The sequence below is a fragment of the Drosophila takahashii genome, chromosome 3R (genome assembly GCF_030179915.1).
Source record: "Drosophila takahashii strain IR98-3 E-12201 chromosome 3R, DtakHiC1v2, whole genome shotgun sequence".
Lineage (NCBI taxonomy): Eukaryota > Metazoa > Arthropoda > Insecta > Diptera > Drosophilidae > Drosophila > Drosophila takahashii.
In genome coordinates this window covers 9,267,521-9,284,958 of record NC_091681.1, presented here as the reverse complement: position 1 = coordinate 9,284,958, position 17,438 = coordinate 9,267,521, and the positions used below count along the sequence as shown (strand labels likewise).

Genomic DNA, 17,438 nt, shown 5'->3' with positions numbered 1-17,438 from the left:
CAAATTATTATAATTTATACATACTTCCTTGTACTTTTTAAGAGTGGGGGGTGATCAAAACCAAATCACTAACTTCCTCTTTCCACTCAGTGGATCAGTGTGGTCTAATCCATTTATCGAATAACAGATTGAATATTCAAGGCTTGATAAAAGTGAATGCATTTAAAAGATACATGCCCTTTGAATTATATTTGTCAGTCTTATGAAATGCAATACGACGCATTTTCCTAAAGAACTTAGTTAACAAAAGTTGAGTAGAGTTCTAGACTGTATACATATGTATGAATTTTGTGTACTCAAAGAAAATTGCACAGAAAGCCGAATCCAACTGGTAAGAAGAGGTTCTGCTTGGAACTGGTTTGTTTACAACATCAGTATTTGCCAATAAGTTTATTAATTTATATTATCTTTGACTTTTTGCTATCAATGTAAGAGGTATACATAAGTAAACAAAGTAACACGATTGAACTTTGCGAGGGAAGTTTATAAAAGCGATTAAAATTTATAGCGCTGTAATATTACGTTTTTTTTTTTAGTATAACATAAAATTTTATTTAGACGTTGATCAACCAAATAAATGGTTATAAAACGCATAATTTAGAACAAAGAAACAAATAACCGGAAACATAACATGAGTGTGGAAATAACAAATTTGATGACATTGACAATTCTACATTATTGTCTCAGGACGCGGGTCTGATGCCGTCCTCTAGCCCAGAGATCGCCAGGGTGTCGACGCTTCTGTCTTCTTCTGGTTAATGGATTCGCCAGGGATGCAGCTAGGTGGTTGGAGTGAGCCGGTAGTCGGTCGTTGTAGCGACTTGAGTGCATGTTAATTTGCTCTCTCACTGAGGGAATGTCAGGCCACTGGCCAGGACATCATTTCTCACATACCACGGTGCATTCGCTATGGTGCGCAGGGCCTTGTTTTGCAGTCTTTGAATCCGCATGATATTGGAATCCGAAGCAGTGCCCCATATTTGGATGCAGTAGGTTAACGAAGGAACTACAATTGACCTGTACAGTAGAACCTTGTTGCTAAGGCTGAGTGCACTTCGTCCTCTAAGCAATAATACGAATTATATCTAAGTTGTTGGTGGAGCGTTTAAATTGTCACATTAATATTTACATTAGATAAGCTGCCTAATTCACAAGCTCATCTTTTAAGTTCAAAGTTATCTTATCAACCAATTAGGGGTTACATTTACTGTGTGTACCCGGTAATTGTCTAGCACAAAGAACTCATAAATGATTTTAGAAGGACTTTTCGATACTCTTTTTTGATAAAGCCAAAGTACAAGCAAAAACCATAAGGAAGTTGAAGAATACACATATTTATAAAAGGAACAGATCCCATAAAAAACAGTATTTAAATTAACTTTGTTTCAAATATTTATTTTAGTTGCATAAACGGTTTACACATTAAAAACATTTAAAATTCAAATTCCACTACTAAATATTGTTTTTTCTTGAATTTTGTTTTTTATGCTTCACATTTATGCTGTTAACTTTCACACTGAATCTTATCAATAAAAGATGTATACATATATCATATATATATTTTTTGTTTTTAAAAATTTCATTTAAGCTTCTTTGGGTGTAGTTTATTTTTGTTTAATTAATTGCTTTTCTTGGTTTTACCCTCTTTTAGTTTTACGGGTCCACTATTGCAATTGATCAACTCTATCATCTTTAAGCTTTCTGTTCAAGAGAAAATATAAGTTGTATAAGTTGTACAGGCAATCGGAGCTTTCAGTTGAGGCAAACTTATGGCCAGATCCAAAATCGGGTTTAAGATTAGATTAGATGAGAATAGTTTAGTATACAATTTGTAACAATGGGTGGGTTTTGTGGTGAATTAGGTGATTTCAAGAACAACGTGAGGAAATCGCTGCTTTAAATGTTTCTTATCATGTAGAGATCGATTTGCGTTTGTATTCAGAGATGGTTAATTCTATTTCTTTCCATACTTCTATTAAAAAGCCGTGAAAAGCAAAAGCGGAGATATAGTAGTAAGGAGGAACAGTAAGCACATTGAAAGCGTTAAATCAGAATCAAATTAAACTACTTCCAGCACCTCTCATGAGTTCATCGAAAACTACAAAAACTTAATAGGCTATCCAATAGTTTCGCAAATACACCTAGACTCTGACATAACAGACTATTGCTGGCACAGGACTATCGATCTACGCGAATGCTGAGTAGAATGATATGAATACTACTTTCGATCCTGGCCACTTCATCCGGCGATAACAAACAATTTCTGCGCCCCTCTCGAGGGCCTACAATCAAAATATCCCTGGCTAGCAAATCGCTTTGTGTTGAGCAATGATAATACTGTCTTCTATGTTCTAGCTGCTTTGGCAAAATGTTAACTTAAACTCAAACGACCAGATGCGACACATCGCTGGTGTATCCGGGCGAATATCGAGGTGGCAGCACACTTTGCTGGGGCCGTGTCTTGCCCAGCATGGGCATGGGCATTCCCGGCTGGTTGGCGGCCATCACCTTCGGACTCTGGCCAGGTTTGCCCAGTTCGTAGGGCCGCCGGATGCGGAGCACGTCGGCAGCGTCTCCTGGCCAGGCTCGTTCCGGTCCCAGTCGCTGACCCAGGCGAGGATACCGGCGCTTGTCCACTGCCAGACTGATGGTGCCCGGGGCATGCGTCGCGTTCAGGCCCACGTTGTACTGGCGCTGCATCGCCAGGGAGGCACGGATAGTCTTTCGTTTCTGTGGGGAAAATATATAAATTGGGCATTTTTAACTTAAATGTCTCAAAAAAAAATATTCCAACTTTCTGCAACTCTATCACAATGAAGAATTTAAATAGGCGGATTTGGATTCAGAATTTCGAAATATATACATTCCCGTCGTCAAGAAACCGTATAATCGTGGCATTGAAGAAAATAAGATGGAATAGGTACATATATACGGACTAGGAGGATCCACCTGATTGTACACACAAAAAAAAAAACTATGTAAAATAAACTAAAAACTGCCCCAACCCATAAAAAATAGAAAATGTTTCAAAAAATAGTAGATTACCTATAAAATAGTAGATGACCTACAAAATAGTATTTAACCCGAAAAAATTGTTGTTTTATTTAATTATGTTTTTAACTTTTTTTATTTTTAATTTAATTTGTTATATTAATTTATATGGAAGTTATTTATAGACACTTACATTTCACAGATACTTAAACTTACAAATCAGGTTTTTTGCCTCCGCTGGGAATCGAACCGGGGCCGCAACCATCAGAGTCGAGCACTCTAACCACTAGGCCACAGAAGAATGCTTTTTTTAGAGGAAAATCTATAGACTTGAAATCAACATTTAAAAAAAAAAAAAAAAAAAAATATTATCTGCAAAAGCGGGATTTGAACTCACGACCCAGAGATTATGAGTCGGATACTCTAACCACCCTAAGTCCAGAAAAATAGTTGACATACAATTTATAATCGTATTTTTAAAACAACAAAATATATGAAGGAAAAAAATAGTTGTGTTACGATATTAATTGTGGTGTTACTATTTAATACCCCAAAAAATAAAACAACAAAATACACGCAAACAAATAAAATAGTTTTGCTACGATATTAATTGAGACGTTACTATTAACTTGCCAAATGAATAAAACAACAAAATACATGCAAATTTCGTAAATAGGTTTCCTACTATTTTAATTGTTAAATACTATTCAATGACCAAAAAAATAAAACAACAAAATACATGAAAAATTCAGAAAATAGTGAAATACTATTTTTCTATGTTAATTTTACATAGTTTTTTTTTTGTGTGTAGTTGCATATGTTGCACATCTCGAATATTTCTTCTTCACTTTGAAAAATAGTCAGATTTGGGAATTTGCACTCCCTGCTCTCACCTCTATAGTGCCCCGCCACTTGTCCGCCGCATGTCGGGCAATGTCCAGGCGCTTCTGCTTCTTCACCTGGTGCTTCTTGTAGATGACCTCGATGATGATCAGACCCACGCCGCCGGCAATGCCCACACCCACCAGTATGAACACCCCCGCCATGTTCTTCAGCCCCAGAGTGTTGGGCGTCTTCTCGAAGAGCTCGCAGTTCTGCTGCACATGCCCGTGGAAGATCCACTGTTTGTCCAGTTTCTCCATGAACCCGCCTGTGAGGAGAGTGATTATTATACAGTCTTTGGGTTCCTATCAATACTTCATACTTTCGTGGAACTCCAAGATGGCCAGCGTGACTGCGTCCGTCCAGGGCGAGCCCTTCTGCAGTCCAATCCCGTAGCCACTCCGTCCGAACAGCTCTCCGGCAGTAACCAGTTCGCAATCCTTGGAGGCCTCGTACTCCAGACGAGAAGAGTCCCAGATAAAGGCCATGAGCTTGCTGCGGACATAATCGCAGATTGAGAGAATGAAATGTTTAAATGGCGCTTAAATATCTTTGAGTAGGATAGGGGTACAACAAGTAGGAAGAAACGTTCAAGTAACAAGAAATATTTGATAGCTTCGATGGACCGAAGCTTCCCTCATCCTTGCAGATTCTTCGGAAGGTTCAGGCAATACAATTAATTCATAGTATAAAACAAATAGGTGATGATTGTATTCATTAAAAGATAATTTGATAATGGAATTATATTTAATTGGTGTGTGTTTTCGTACTATCAGACTATTAGAGCTCGAATGAAGTCATAACCTACAACAAAGAACCTCTGCAAGGACTTAAGACATGAGGATGCTAAGATATGGGAAAATAAAATGGCATAGGGGCGGATAATACGGGGGCAAGACCAACACGAACACGATACGATACCGCTAACGATTACAAAACATATCTAATAGATCGAAACAGAGGAAGAGCAAGATATATAGAGAGACAGAGACAGAGACAGATTGAAGGTGGTATTAGAGAGTGGAGAGTGAATAGTAGTAGTAGTATAGTTGTAGTCTGGATCTGGATCTGGATCTGGATCTGGACAGTATCTGGTGCCATGACATGCGATGCTACGCTCAGCTACGGAAAAGATCGCGGGCCTGAAGCAATCGTTACCCCTTCTTCACGTCCTGGATGGCCTGCTCGGCGGTGGCGTAGTTGTTGGCCTCCATGGTGCGGTACATGTTGGACAGCTCCACCTGGCGGCGGAAGTACATGTCCACGGAGGAGCCCTTGACGGTGGCGCAGGTCAGGTTCTCCATGGTGTTCCTCAGCCGGGCATCGTTGATGCCGCTCAGCTTCGTCTTGGGCCGCTCGAGCACGAGGAAGGCGGCCAGGTTGGCGGTGTACGAGGCGACGATTATCATCGCGAATCCTGCCCAGACCATGCCCAGCACCCGGGCGGAGAAGCTGCGGGGCGTGCCCTCGCCGATGCCGCTGTTCAGCAGGACTCCCCAGGCGAACCACACCGCGGAGCTGAGGTTCAGCGCCTTCTCCTCGTTACTGTCCGAGTGCGAGAGCTTGAAGCGTCCGAACGGCGAGAATCTGAGTTCGGAAATCGGAAAGGGGTTAGGTGGTTAATAGGGTCCGCAACTGTCGGCCTCTCCAGGCGGGGATTGGCTGAGTTGGGTGAGGGGTGCCATTCAACCGTCCAATGCAGCAACCCTTCTTCATCGCCCTACTTTCGCTTGGGTGGGTTTTCTTAGGGAGATTCCAGGGATTCACTCACCTGTCCAGTAGGTAGAGCACGAGCGCCACAACATGGACCGACACCATTACCAAGATCCATAGCGTGTTACTAAACGGCTGCAAGAAAGACACGAGAGTACTCGATCGTGACGGTTTCTTCTCGAGTATTGTAATGCCTTGGTATTTGAATGGTTTTGAGAATTCTATGTACTCGGCACGCTCCGGATTGATGGTTAGTGGTGCCACGATCATGCTAAATGGAAGTCCCCGGTTAGAAGGTATATGTTAGAAGGTATATGTTCCATTCCCATTCCCATTCGCTTACTCGGCACGTTCGTTGACCAGCTCTCCGATGAGGCCCGTCCACTCCTTGCGCAGCGTCATGGCCCCCGAGCTGTTCCGCAGGATGTAGTGACCGAACTGGCCGTCGGGGGACAGGGCCAGGTCGTAGGTGAAGTTGATCCGCTTGGACAGCTCGATCAGCAGGTCGATGCAGTACCCGCGGCAGCAGAATTCGTTGGCTGGAGGAGGAGAAAGGCAAGGTCAGTCAAGCATTACTTTGATTTAGGATAGGTAACTTCAAAATAAGTTATGAAATGATTAGCATAAAACAAATCAAAAAACAAGAAAGGAAGCTAACTTCGGCCAGCCGAAGCTTATATACCCTTGCAGATAAAGTAATGCTCACTCGGTGCAGTTCCAGGGATTCCAGATTCAGCGTTTCTATTTTAATTTTGTTTATACATAAGCAGTAAAGAATCAAAACGCCTACTTCCTACAAAGTTACAATGAATTTTCTTATATTTGTTTAAATATTCCTATGGAAGCCTTAAGATATAGTGGTCCGATCCGGCTCGCTTCGACATATGTACTACCTGCAATAGAAAGAAGACTTTTGGGAAAGTTTCACCGCGATAGCTTTCAAACTGAGAGACTAGTTCGCATAGAAACGGACAGACGGACAGACGGACAGACAGACAGACGGACAGACGGACAGACGGACAGACGGACATGGCTAGATAGACTCGGCTATTGGTCCTGATCAAGAATATATATACTTTATGTGGTCGGAAACGTCTCCTTCACAGCGTTGCAAACATCCGACTGAAATTATAATACCCTCTACAAGGGTATAACAAGAGAGAACGCTATAGTCGGGTTGGTGTCCCGATTATCTAATACCCGTCACTCAGCTAAAGAAAGTGCGAACGCTGTACAAGGGTTGGTGTCCCGACTAATAATCGTAACTCAGCTAAAGGGAAAGCGAGGGAGATAGATATATAAGCAATTTTAATTCCGTATAACTTTTAAATGAATGGTCCGATTTGAAAAATGTCTTCTACATTTCGATAGGTATAATTATACACAACAAAATTGCATTTATACTTCTTGGAAATCTTTAAAGATGTGTGTTACTCTACGAGTAACGGGTATAATTAAAAAAGAAACCTGATATTAATTGAAAGTAAATGGATTACCAGTGGCATCCGAGTTGTTGAAAAGTGGACAGGGACGCTCGTCCGGTTCGCAGCGGAACTCGTCGTCGCCCATGCGTCGCACGTAGACAAAAGGCTTCTCCTCGATGGTCAGCAACTTCAGGTGGGTTGGGATCATGATGCCCTCCGGCTTTCGACGCTGCTTTCCTGGCCAAATGATCTCGCTATCGTTGATCCTCATCCGCATCTTCGCCCGCATCTGAAATTAGGATTTATTAGCTGTGATATTTTAACATTTCTCCATATAAACAATCTATTTTAATTAAGAACAAAACTAAATAAATATATTCATAAGAGGGGAAACCTACGCTGTCGTAACTGAACTTTCCAACCACGTGCTTTTTCTGCTGCTCCCGAATGTTTATCACATCATAGCCGGCGTAGATTCGATCTCCATTGTCATCGAAGGCCACCTGTCCCGTTTCGCCCGTGATATTTCGGTTCTTGAGGTACTGGAACAGCCTCTTGCCTGCCATAAAGTTTATTTTGGCGTGTGTCCTTAGGAAAGCCTGGCATAGAACTCACCCGATTCCCAGTTAACAGCAGAGTCGCCGCAATCCTTTGGAGCCTCGGCGATGGTCTCGTTGGAAATCATCTCCTTGATGGCCGAGGCCAAAACATAAACGCTGTCCTGTTGGGGAGGCAACAAATCACGTCATCATCATGCATATTCTAGATTCCAGGCGGAGGACTCGCACTCACCCTAATGTGCCCCTTGTCGCTGTGGGCGTGCTCCAGCTGGAGGCCCAGCACTCCGTCCGGAGTATTGTTGGAGAACAGCGCCTGCTCCGTCACAATCCACACGTGGCCCTCCCCGGTCATGTTGTACTCCCCAGCATCGCGGAAGATTACTTGGGCGTCCTCGGTGCTGCGGGCGGAATTATGTATGAATTTATATGCATAAAAAGCCAGTTTTAAGCCAGTTAAGGAATTTTAAATCACTGATGTACATGTATATATGATATAGATATTTACTAATAAACGTCATACAAATAATTTTCGCTCATCAGCGATATTAAGCGCTGCCCATTGAACGAGCCCACATAAAAAAGTATCTTAATAATAGTAATAATTTGCATACATATGTAGAACATCGTTGCCTCAATTTGATCAAAAGCAGAAACGACCAGTTGCTGAGTCAAAGCCACGCCCATGGTGGAATTCAATCTCAGTAATCTGGTGTACGACGCTTTTCCATTGAAATTAATTTACGAAGTACAACATAAAATCACTTTATTCAAAATTGACAACAATTGACAGACGCGCTTGAGAATTCCAATTTAACCGTCACCCGGAGGAAGAACAATTTATACATGCAGCTCTGTAATTGTCAACTGACAGACTATAAAGATGTCTAGAAAAAAATCCAGGTTAATTTTGCTTAAAAAAAATATTTATGAAAGTAAGAAAATATTTCATACATCATATCTCACTGCCCAAAACCAAACAAATTTATTGTATTGATGGTCGACGTCTGTCACTGCCGTTAACCCCCAAACGAATCTCCAGCCTGCTCAGGCTGACCCCATTACGAATGCATTACTTACGCGAATTCGGGGCACTCACCTGGCGTACATCAGGTACACCCTGGACTGGGCCGTCTTCATGTCGATGAGGTGCTCCGTGAAGCTCTCCAGCTTGGGCTCGAATTCGACAATCAGTTCCACGGTGGCGCGCACATCCACGTCGTCGTAGTAGGTCTGGGATGTGGTCTGGAATCGGCCCAGAATGGCCCTGCCATCCGTGTCGGAGCTATGGATGATGATTACCTGTCGCCAGCGGAGCAGATAACGGAACAACTCAATAAGTCAATAAGTCAAATTTGGGTGCGATGCCAGTGCCACATGGGTGGCCATCAAACCTACCTTCGTGTAGGCGAAGTGGCTGAGCATCTCCAGCCAGACATCCGCTTGGTGGTAGTACGGGGGCACCGTCCTCAGGAAGGAGACGTGGATGTTCTTGTCGGAGAAGGCCGCATCCCGCGAGGATATGCCAATGACAGGAATTGAATAGAATCCGCTTGTATAACTCACGGCCGCCGGCGACAAATCACCTGAGGTTTGCTCATGCGAAACGACTACGGCGTACACCTGCGGAGGGAGAGGAAAAAGGGTGCCGGGGGTAACAAACCAAATCAGTGGAAATGAGCAATGCAAGAAAGATGCCACAGGGAAGGATCCCTGGCGATGGGTGGGTGGGAATGGGTAAGGTCGGAAGTGTAAATGGCGCCGAGAGGACGTTCAATTGGCTGAGCAAAAAGAGCGACCGTCATTTATATAGTGCGATTTGTACCTCAAAGGCTGATGGAAAAGGTAATTTCAAATATTAGTGTTAAGTATGATATTTCCGAAACATAAACTCATATATGTTAAGTTTAAAAATTTTCAAATCTCACAAAAAATTATGCACGGAATTAATTTGGTTTCAGCAAGACAATATATTACAGAAACTTACACTAGCGAAACGCACCGTTCAGGAACTGACATCCAAGGGAGTCAATGACAGTTGATTTGTTTCCTTTGGGTAATGAAAGGTTCGGAATGGACGCGCATTTTGGGACCTGACATGATAAATTCGCCCAAACATTAATGATGACAAATGCCGCCCAAAACAGTCATAGAATTGATTTGGACCTGGTCTAGTGGGTGTGAACTTCTGTTCCGGACTGCCACCCACAGCTCGTAAGAAATATGAAATACCGCACGGAATGGGATTGATGGAATCCAACGATAATTTAAGTGGTTTGTATACCAATTCAGCGGATGTGGGTTGGAAAAAGTGTTTCGGCTTTAAGTTAAATGTTAACGATGTCCCAAATCGACGGGTGCATTGCACTTTGGAGCGCTGAAAGGCTCTTCGTCATTAGGATTTTTTGTACATTTTTTGTTTGTGCATGACAGCGTTAATTTATAGCATGAGAATCCAGTTTGATTCTCAAAAGACCTGGATGATGATCCCATTGGTTGTAAGTACAGTGCGTTACATAAACGTTATTTCATGACCGCTAAACCTTTTATTTTTTTAAAACACGTTCAATAAGCTGCAAACCAATTTCTTTTTTAAATTTTTAAACAGCCTTTAAACTTGATGTTAGAAAAAAAAAAATTCTAAAAAGTAAGATTGAGATTTTCTACAAAAGATTAAAAAATGTCAAATGCCTTGACCGTGACTTAACACAATAGGTAAGAAAAAATTCCATCAACACTGTACTGCAAATACAAACTTGTACATACATATGTATGTTTAAGGAGAAAAAAAAGCCTAGAGTTAACCAACTGGAAGGCTGTGGATATTGGAAACTGCTGGCGCATTACCGTTACCAATCAAGTCATTTCCGAATAATTTCCCTTTGAATTATCGAAATGTAGCGAACCAGGTCGGGATAAATGGAAATGAAGAGGCAATTGCATTTGGCCAACGACTTACCCGGTTTTCGATGAGCTTGTCGCATACATTAAAAACCGTCTTGATGGGGTTCTTGTCCATCCTTATTGTCTTATCATAGTAGGTGACCTTGCGGGGTACATATTGCTGATCGAAATTGAGGTGCTGAAAAAGAAAAGAAAAAGGGTAATGATTGACTTGGATAAAAGGCAAATCTAGTTAGCTAACGCGCTTGCCTTTATTGTTGTGCTGAAGTGCTCCTCGCTGTCGGAATTGCTCAGTACGCCGCCAATATTGTATGTTGAGGGATTATCCGAGGCAGTATGCCTCTGGGCGGCGTCAATCGGCGTCGCCAGTACCGTCAGCAGAATAATGGCAAGCCCGAACAAAGGCCAACAATAAACAAAACCAGCCACAGCCATATTGCGGAGCTCTATAGTTTTTGGGGGAGGATAAACGATGTGCTTTGTGCGATGATTTCAATGGTTTCCCGGGCAAACATTCAACATTTTCTGCAAATCCAAAGAACAGGACATTAACATTTTCAACATTTAAGGCAGTTAAACTATTGTTTAATAAATTAATACATTATTATTCTTTTAGTTTGGAAGAAACAAAAATTAGGTATTTTGTTTATAGATACTCTCATTTTACTTCTTTAAATACAAATGTTAAATACAAAATTAAGTTAAAAATAGTGGTTATCTTAAATCTGTAAATAATTTTTTGTACTGTTTATTGTTTAAAAAGTTCAAAATCTGCCTTCTGGTTAGAGTTTTTTATTTTTTCTTTAATTAAAAAATTTAAAATTTAATTTAAATTCCCAGGGGATGCGGTTTTAAATTTTCCAACGCAATGTAAGCACCAAATAAAAATCCGATCATTTTTGACACAAAAGACACTACCTAGTTATATTGAGATACTTTTGGTACCAATTTAATAAAACGTTATTACTTAGGATAAATCTTTAATCAAAAGTAAAAGTGCTCCGTCTGAATTTTGAATGCGCGCTCAATTATCATAACTACAATGATGCCAGATCGAGCGAAATAAAGCATTTTATAACAGCTAGATCTTCAGGGTGACCATTCCGTTTACATTAAAAAGTATTTTTAAGAATGCTTCATACCTGAGATATGTTTTTACTTAAAATCTTTTCGGATATTAAATGAAATTAATATTTAACTAATTGTAATTATTAGAAACTCAAAGGCTGATCTGTTCGGGGTCTTGCTAACGGTGGTTTTAGTATTTTTGCTGCGGTCACACTAATCGATCATATGGCGCAGCTGCTTTCTAACACTTGTTGCCCGGCCGCGCTTTCAGTCAGACGTGTTTTCGCTGGTTTTTCCGCGTCGGTCCGCCTTATCTGCGCTGCGCTGGCACTTCGGTGGATAGAGGGAGACGGAGGAGCGGTACACGACTTCGTGCATGACGCGGCGCCCTGGAAAATTGCATTTTCATACGGTTCGAGTGGATAATTTATCGCCGAAATGATGGCCAATTTATTGGCCTGAATGCGGTGGGCGTGGGGAAAAAGTGAAAAAAGTGTCTGGAAAAGTGCGAAGAAATCGACAATCGTGTTGTGCGTTTTGTTTGCCTTTCGCTGTCGCTGCGCTGCGACTGCGCTGCCAGGGGGCGGTTAACGGGATCGCGGGGGCGGGAAAGCCAATTGTTGACGTTGTTTCGCGTCTTCCCTCTCTTTCTCTTAACCGGAATTGTTTGTCGCGTGTTTTTTACTCTGTCTTATTGACAAGCCAGGCTCTGCCTCAGCCTCTGCCGGCGTCGCTGCCCCGGCATTGTTATTGTTATTGTTATCGTGTGCGGTTTCTGCCTCCCTCTTCTGCTTCTGCTTCTTTCTCGCCGTATCCCCCACTTATTGTTATTCTCTTTTCTGCGGCTAAGTGCGCGCACTCAAGGTGAAAATATATTAAGTTCTTTCGAGTGCCCCCGAGTGTTTGCATTTGAATAAAATAAATATAAAGTCAAATTCGATTTACGATCGTCGTCTATCGGCGGATGATTCAATACCCCGGCCAGTCCAGCGGCAGTTTTTCGGATACGTAACCGAATTCCCAGCTACTCTCTGCGGTAAGTACCCAGCGGATCAACCTGTTGCCATTCGCGCACTTTACTGGTTTTTCTGGTTTCCCAAAGGGCTTGCCGCCGATTTAAGTAGGTCATAAGGCAATAAGCCTATCGCCTGGGCCTCGGCTAATTACCCAGATAGCTATTATCTAGCAGTCACGCCCTCGCTCGGTGTCGGTTCGTTTTGCTTTTGCTGAATAATTGAAAGTAAATCAAAGCGAAAACGCCAGAAAACCTCTCTGATTCAATTACAATGCATTGGCAGCGGCAAAACGAACCACTCTGCAATCATTTGTATCTTACACAAAAAGAAAAGACATGGATTGCAATTGGGATATTTGACATTACAACTAAATTTCATCGAATTGAACATCTGCTTGGCGTGGCATAGTCTCTATGTGCGCACACAGAAATTTGCAAGTGAATTTTTGGGACAACTTTTGAGTAGATACTTTGCTTTATACTTGAAAACACTGACAAGCCAAACTAAATAAATTCTATTAAAATCATTATTCACAATATTTACCCACGAACTGTTGTAGCTTAGAAGCTAAGAAAGTGTATAGGTTAAGTTATTTTGATTCTACATCCATATATTGTCATGGATGTAGTTATCAACGTCATTAGTAATTCTCTAAAGCTTTGCTTGTGGAAAAAATAAATTTGTTTTTATATATATTCCGTTTTGGTTGCATATTTTTTCAATTTGGATCATTATGTAATTTGCACAGTTATTTTCTTAGTCTCTATGCCCTTTATTTTGTTTATGTTATTATTTGGTTTCATAAGCAACAAAAATAAATAAATTAAAGTCGTATTCCCTAAACACAAAATAGTTTTCGAGTTCGAAATGCAGTCAAATTAGTTGAAAATACCACCTTAGACGACTTTCTCTCAGTGCACAAATCTTGATTGCAGACAGAGAGAAAGAGATGCTGACAGGGCCGACGCGTGCTTAATTAAGCGCCACATTGTTGACTGGCCAGGTGCTGTGGGACAGAGCGAGACACAAGACTTGGGATCCCGAGTGAGGAGAAGGAGAGGCAGCTTTCTCGCCTGCAGTCACTTTTTTCAGAGAGTTGTGCTCAGTTTGGGGGAAAATAGGTCTACAAAAAATGGACGTGTTGAGTCTGCTGCACGCGATGATTTCCATTTAATTGCTTGGAATAAAGATGACCTTTCATCGCGAAATTGCACTTTTTGCAACGAAATTTTTTACCTAAATACCTCTTAATATCCAGCTAATAATGATCAAGTTAATAGGCGCGTAATCTCAAAAATTACCAATCACAATTAAAAAGTTTAATGGATTGCTAAATAGTTGAATTGGATAGGTAACAAGTACAGTGACTATATTATTTTTAGAAGATGACTAGTTTAAAAAATATTTTATTACGTTATTAGTTTGATTAAAAATTTGGAAAACATTCAAAATATTGTTTAACGCGAATATATTTATGCGTAAACGGATAGCAGTAAGTAGTAAAATATTTAACATTTACTTATAATTGGTTTCGCATTTTGTTGCTATTGACATTTTTTTAAAGCATTCTGTTCATTTGAATCAATTTAAATAATGTTTAATGATGTGAAATGTCTTGTAAAGGCTCTTTTTTATTTTTATCGTAACCCAAATTCGTTTTCTCAATGTGACGAACGACAAAAATTAACAGAATCTTACTCCTCTTGTGTTTTATCTGGAAACATTCAATTTTTATACCCGTTACTCGTAGAGTAAAAGGGTATACTAGATTCGTGCAAAAGTATGTAACAGCTAGAAGGAAGCGTTTCCGACCCCATAAAGTATATATATTCTTGATCAGGGTCACTAGCCGAGTCGATCTAGCCATGTCCGTCTGTCCGTCTGTCTGTCTGTCCGTCTGTATGAACGCTGAGATCTCAGAAACTACAAAAGCTAGAAGGTTGAGATTTCCCACACATATTCTTTGGCTTCCTACGCAGCGCAAGTTTATTTTAGCCGAGCGCCACGCCCCCTCTAACGCCCACAATCGCCCACTAACGATTTTAAAATGGGTCCTGCGCCCACATCTTTAAAGATTTTCGAGAAGTATAAATGCAATTTTGTTGTGTATATTTATACCTATCGAAATGTATAAGACATTTTTCAAATCGGACCATTCATTAAAAATTTATACGCAATGAAAAATTATATATCTATCTCCCTCGCACTCCCTTTAGCTGAGTTACGATTATTAGTCGGGACACCAACCCGACACAGCGTTCGCACTCCCATTAGCTGAGTGACGGGTATTAGATAGTCGGGACAACAACCCGACTATAGCGTTCTCTCTTGTTTTACTTAACAACTACTAACAACTAATGCGACACATTTCTCCTCGATTGTTCATTAATAGCTAAATCGAGTTCATTAACAGTGCACTATACATACAGATAAAAACATTCAGCTGTGGCTATAAATATCCCAAAGATGCACATTAAAATGATAACACAATTTCACTTTCTGATAAGAAGGTAGGGGAGTGTAGGGTAATTTGACGAGTAGGGTAATGTGACGAACTCGTCGAATCTCATATATGACGTCACGACAAAAATTCCAAATAAATGTAGTTGTCTCCCCTTATCGTGTCGACAATGTATTTACAGTAATATTAATAAGAAGTCCCGTAATTTGTTCGTGAGGTAATTTTCGCTAAAAATGTGGTGCGCAAACTAGCAAACCCATTCAATTTACTTGTGTTTCAGCAGTGCCAGAGCAAAGATGAGTGAAAAATAAAATCAGGCAAATATATGCACGTATACATGAGATCTTTATCAACAGTTTTTGGTACCTCGCGTTTTTTTCTTTTGCGCCGTTTGAGAGTGACACCGTTTTTGCTCCAAGTCTACCTTGTAGGGTATCGTGACGAACTTTTTGTAGGGTATTGTGACGAACTTTTTTTATTCAAGAATTTTAACTGTTATCGTTGATTATTTGTAAAAAAAATATAATAATACCAGATAACATTTACTGCTGCAGTTTTATTGTTGTTTTTAATAGTGACGTCAGTTTAATTTAATTTAAAAAAAAATTTGCACTTTGACCATTTTTTTTTGTAAGTTTGGGTATTACTTTTTTCTTTTCCGTATCGAAAATAACCTTCCCGTAAATAATATAAAAAAAAGTGTATTTTTTTGTTTGTAAAAAGGATGGTTTACACCAAACACTGTGGGATTTGGCTACGTTGAAATTTCGAATCCAAATTTTTTTAGAAATATGCTCAGTAAACGTAAGCAACTTTCTGCTTTTACACTTTTAAAAAATATTGATTTTTGGAGAAGTTACATTAAAGAACAAATCGTTCGTCACATTACCCTACAACTTTTAAAGTGCAAAAAAAGTAGGGTTAACGCCAAACGCTGTGGGACTTAGCTGCATTGGAATTTCGAATTTCGAATTTTACAGGGATATGCTCAGTAAATGTAAGCAACTTTCTGCGTTTACACTTTTGAAAAATATTGATTTTAACAAAAGTTACATTCAAAAAACGAATCGTTCGTCACCTTACCCTACACTCCCCTACTTATTTTCAATTTAGAGAGGGCCACAAGTTTGCATATTAGTTTATTTTGAAAATCAAAAAAGTTATCAAATGTTTTTTAGTTATTATATTTATCCAAACGGATTGTTTATCCATGAAAACAGCAATTTCAACAAAACGACCACAAAACCAATTACAATGATAATAAATTAGACATGTCTGGAATTATCAGCAATACATTTTTGACCGCAATCGTATGTTCATACATTTTTACATGCTGCCCATGAGCATGTGCATAATTTGCAGCTGAATTGAGCAGCTGGAGTGGAGTTTGAAAGGGGAAACGATAGGGGGATGGCGCCTGGGGGCGCCAGCAATTTACATAAATAGGCAAATTGTGTAAGCGACGTTCTCATGTTGTAAATAAAATATAAACCCCACCACACTCGTGCGATGTGCAAGTACCAAACCCAAGCCCACTTGACTGCAATTAATAAGAGTGTGTGTGCCGGAGGTCGGGTGTTATCAATGAAGCGGACTGAATGAGGAAAGAGTGCTCTCATCGGCTGTCAGTGTCTGCGTGAGAATTTGAGTGCTGGCGTGTTTTTTTGCTCAGGTGGACCGAGATCTCTTTAGCTTTTCAATAGCCGTGAGGGACCAGACAGGGCCCAGACCTTACTAAGTAGTCAAATTACTGAAAAGGCCGTAAAGCACGTGTGGCTCCCTAATGGCTCATGCGAAATGTTTTTAAAATGATTTTCACTCTATTTCTCATTCGCCATCTGCACTCATTTTCTATTAATCCCTATAAATAGTTGATTAGACTTCAACAGCTTCTAAGCCCCCAGCATCCTTCGAGTTCAGCTGACTGAGCAGCGCACAGAATTTCCCCAAGGAAAGCCGTTACTCTCTCTGTTTAGTGAGGCTACCACAATTCCCAGTTGAAATGCATAATTTTGTGTATATAGAAAAGCACGTTCATCGAATCGAATAAACAATTGATATACAATGACAACTACATACAACTGAATCGGACATGGCTCATACTTTCGACGAGGTTTCTTATGAATTTCACACTTTGACTGCTTGCTATTCGAATTTTTGCATGTACATTTATGAGCCAGTTAATGAACTTTAAGTGAAATAGAAAAAAGTATCTTTGTTTATACGCTTATAGTGACAAATTGGAAAACTATTTTACTTTAGTTTAGTATTAAAAAATTTATTTTAATGCACATGATTACATTTTAAATCATGTTTTATAAATAAGATTGACCACTTTGAACTGTTCTAAGCTATCCATCGATTAGTAATTAGTAAGCAACCAAAGAAAGCGTATCTCAACTTCAGGGAAGCTCTTAAAGAA

The 17,438-nt window shown here is 40.2% G+C and overlaps 2 protein-coding genes across 9 annotated transcripts in view; one reads left to right on the top strand and one right to left on the bottom strand.

The window, feature by feature from the left end:
- Nucleotides 1-2,362: 2,362 nt before the first annotated feature.
- Nucleotides 2,363-17,438, bottom strand: part of Nmdar1 (NMDA receptor 1) — a 17,804-nt gene continuing 2,728 nt past the window's right edge. Inside the window, exons 1-15 of one of the 2 annotated variants that reach the window (XM_070216331.1) lie at nucleotides 11,614-11,659; nucleotides 10,721-10,996; nucleotides 10,527-10,649; nucleotides 8,966-9,190; nucleotides 8,667-8,869; nucleotides 7,803-7,968; nucleotides 7,626-7,731; nucleotides 7,409-7,569; nucleotides 7,083-7,299; nucleotides 5,930-6,125; nucleotides 5,645-5,857; nucleotides 5,032-5,460; nucleotides 4,196-4,368; nucleotides 3,885-4,141; nucleotides 2,363-2,730 (exon numbers count right to left, since the gene is read on the bottom strand). In XM_070216331.1, coding sequence (XP_070072432.1) covers nucleotides 2,383-2,730; nucleotides 3,885-4,141; nucleotides 4,196-4,368; nucleotides 5,032-5,460; nucleotides 5,645-5,857; nucleotides 5,930-6,125; nucleotides 7,083-7,299; nucleotides 7,409-7,569; nucleotides 7,626-7,731; nucleotides 7,803-7,968; nucleotides 8,667-8,869; nucleotides 8,966-9,190; nucleotides 10,527-10,649; nucleotides 10,721-10,906 — 3,003 coding nt within the window. In that variant the 5' untranslated portion in view covers nucleotides 10,907-10,996; nucleotides 11,614-11,659 and the 3' untranslated portion in view covers nucleotides 2,363-2,382. Of the gene's footprint in view, nucleotides 2,731-3,884; nucleotides 4,142-4,195; nucleotides 4,369-5,031; nucleotides 5,461-5,644; nucleotides 5,858-5,929; nucleotides 6,126-7,082; nucleotides 7,300-7,408; nucleotides 7,570-7,625; nucleotides 7,732-7,802; nucleotides 7,969-8,666; nucleotides 8,870-8,965; nucleotides 9,191-10,526; nucleotides 10,650-10,720; nucleotides 10,997-11,613; nucleotides 11,660-17,438 lie in introns of those variants that run through there. The other variant, XM_017152773.3, reaches the window with a different exon arrangement.
- The window catches only part of Itpr (Inositol 1,4,5,-trisphosphate receptor), a 26,375-nt gene continuing 20,735 nt past the window's right edge, over nucleotides 11,799-17,438 (top strand). For 4 of the 7 annotated variants that reach the window (XM_070216330.1, XM_070216329.1, XM_070216328.1 and 1 more), the window contains exon 1: nucleotides 11,799-12,575. The gene's annotated coding sequence lies outside the window, so the exon portion shown is untranslated. The remainder of the gene's footprint in view (nucleotides 12,576-17,438) is intronic. The other 3 variants (XM_070216325.1, XM_070216324.1, XM_070216326.1) reach the window with 3 other exon arrangements.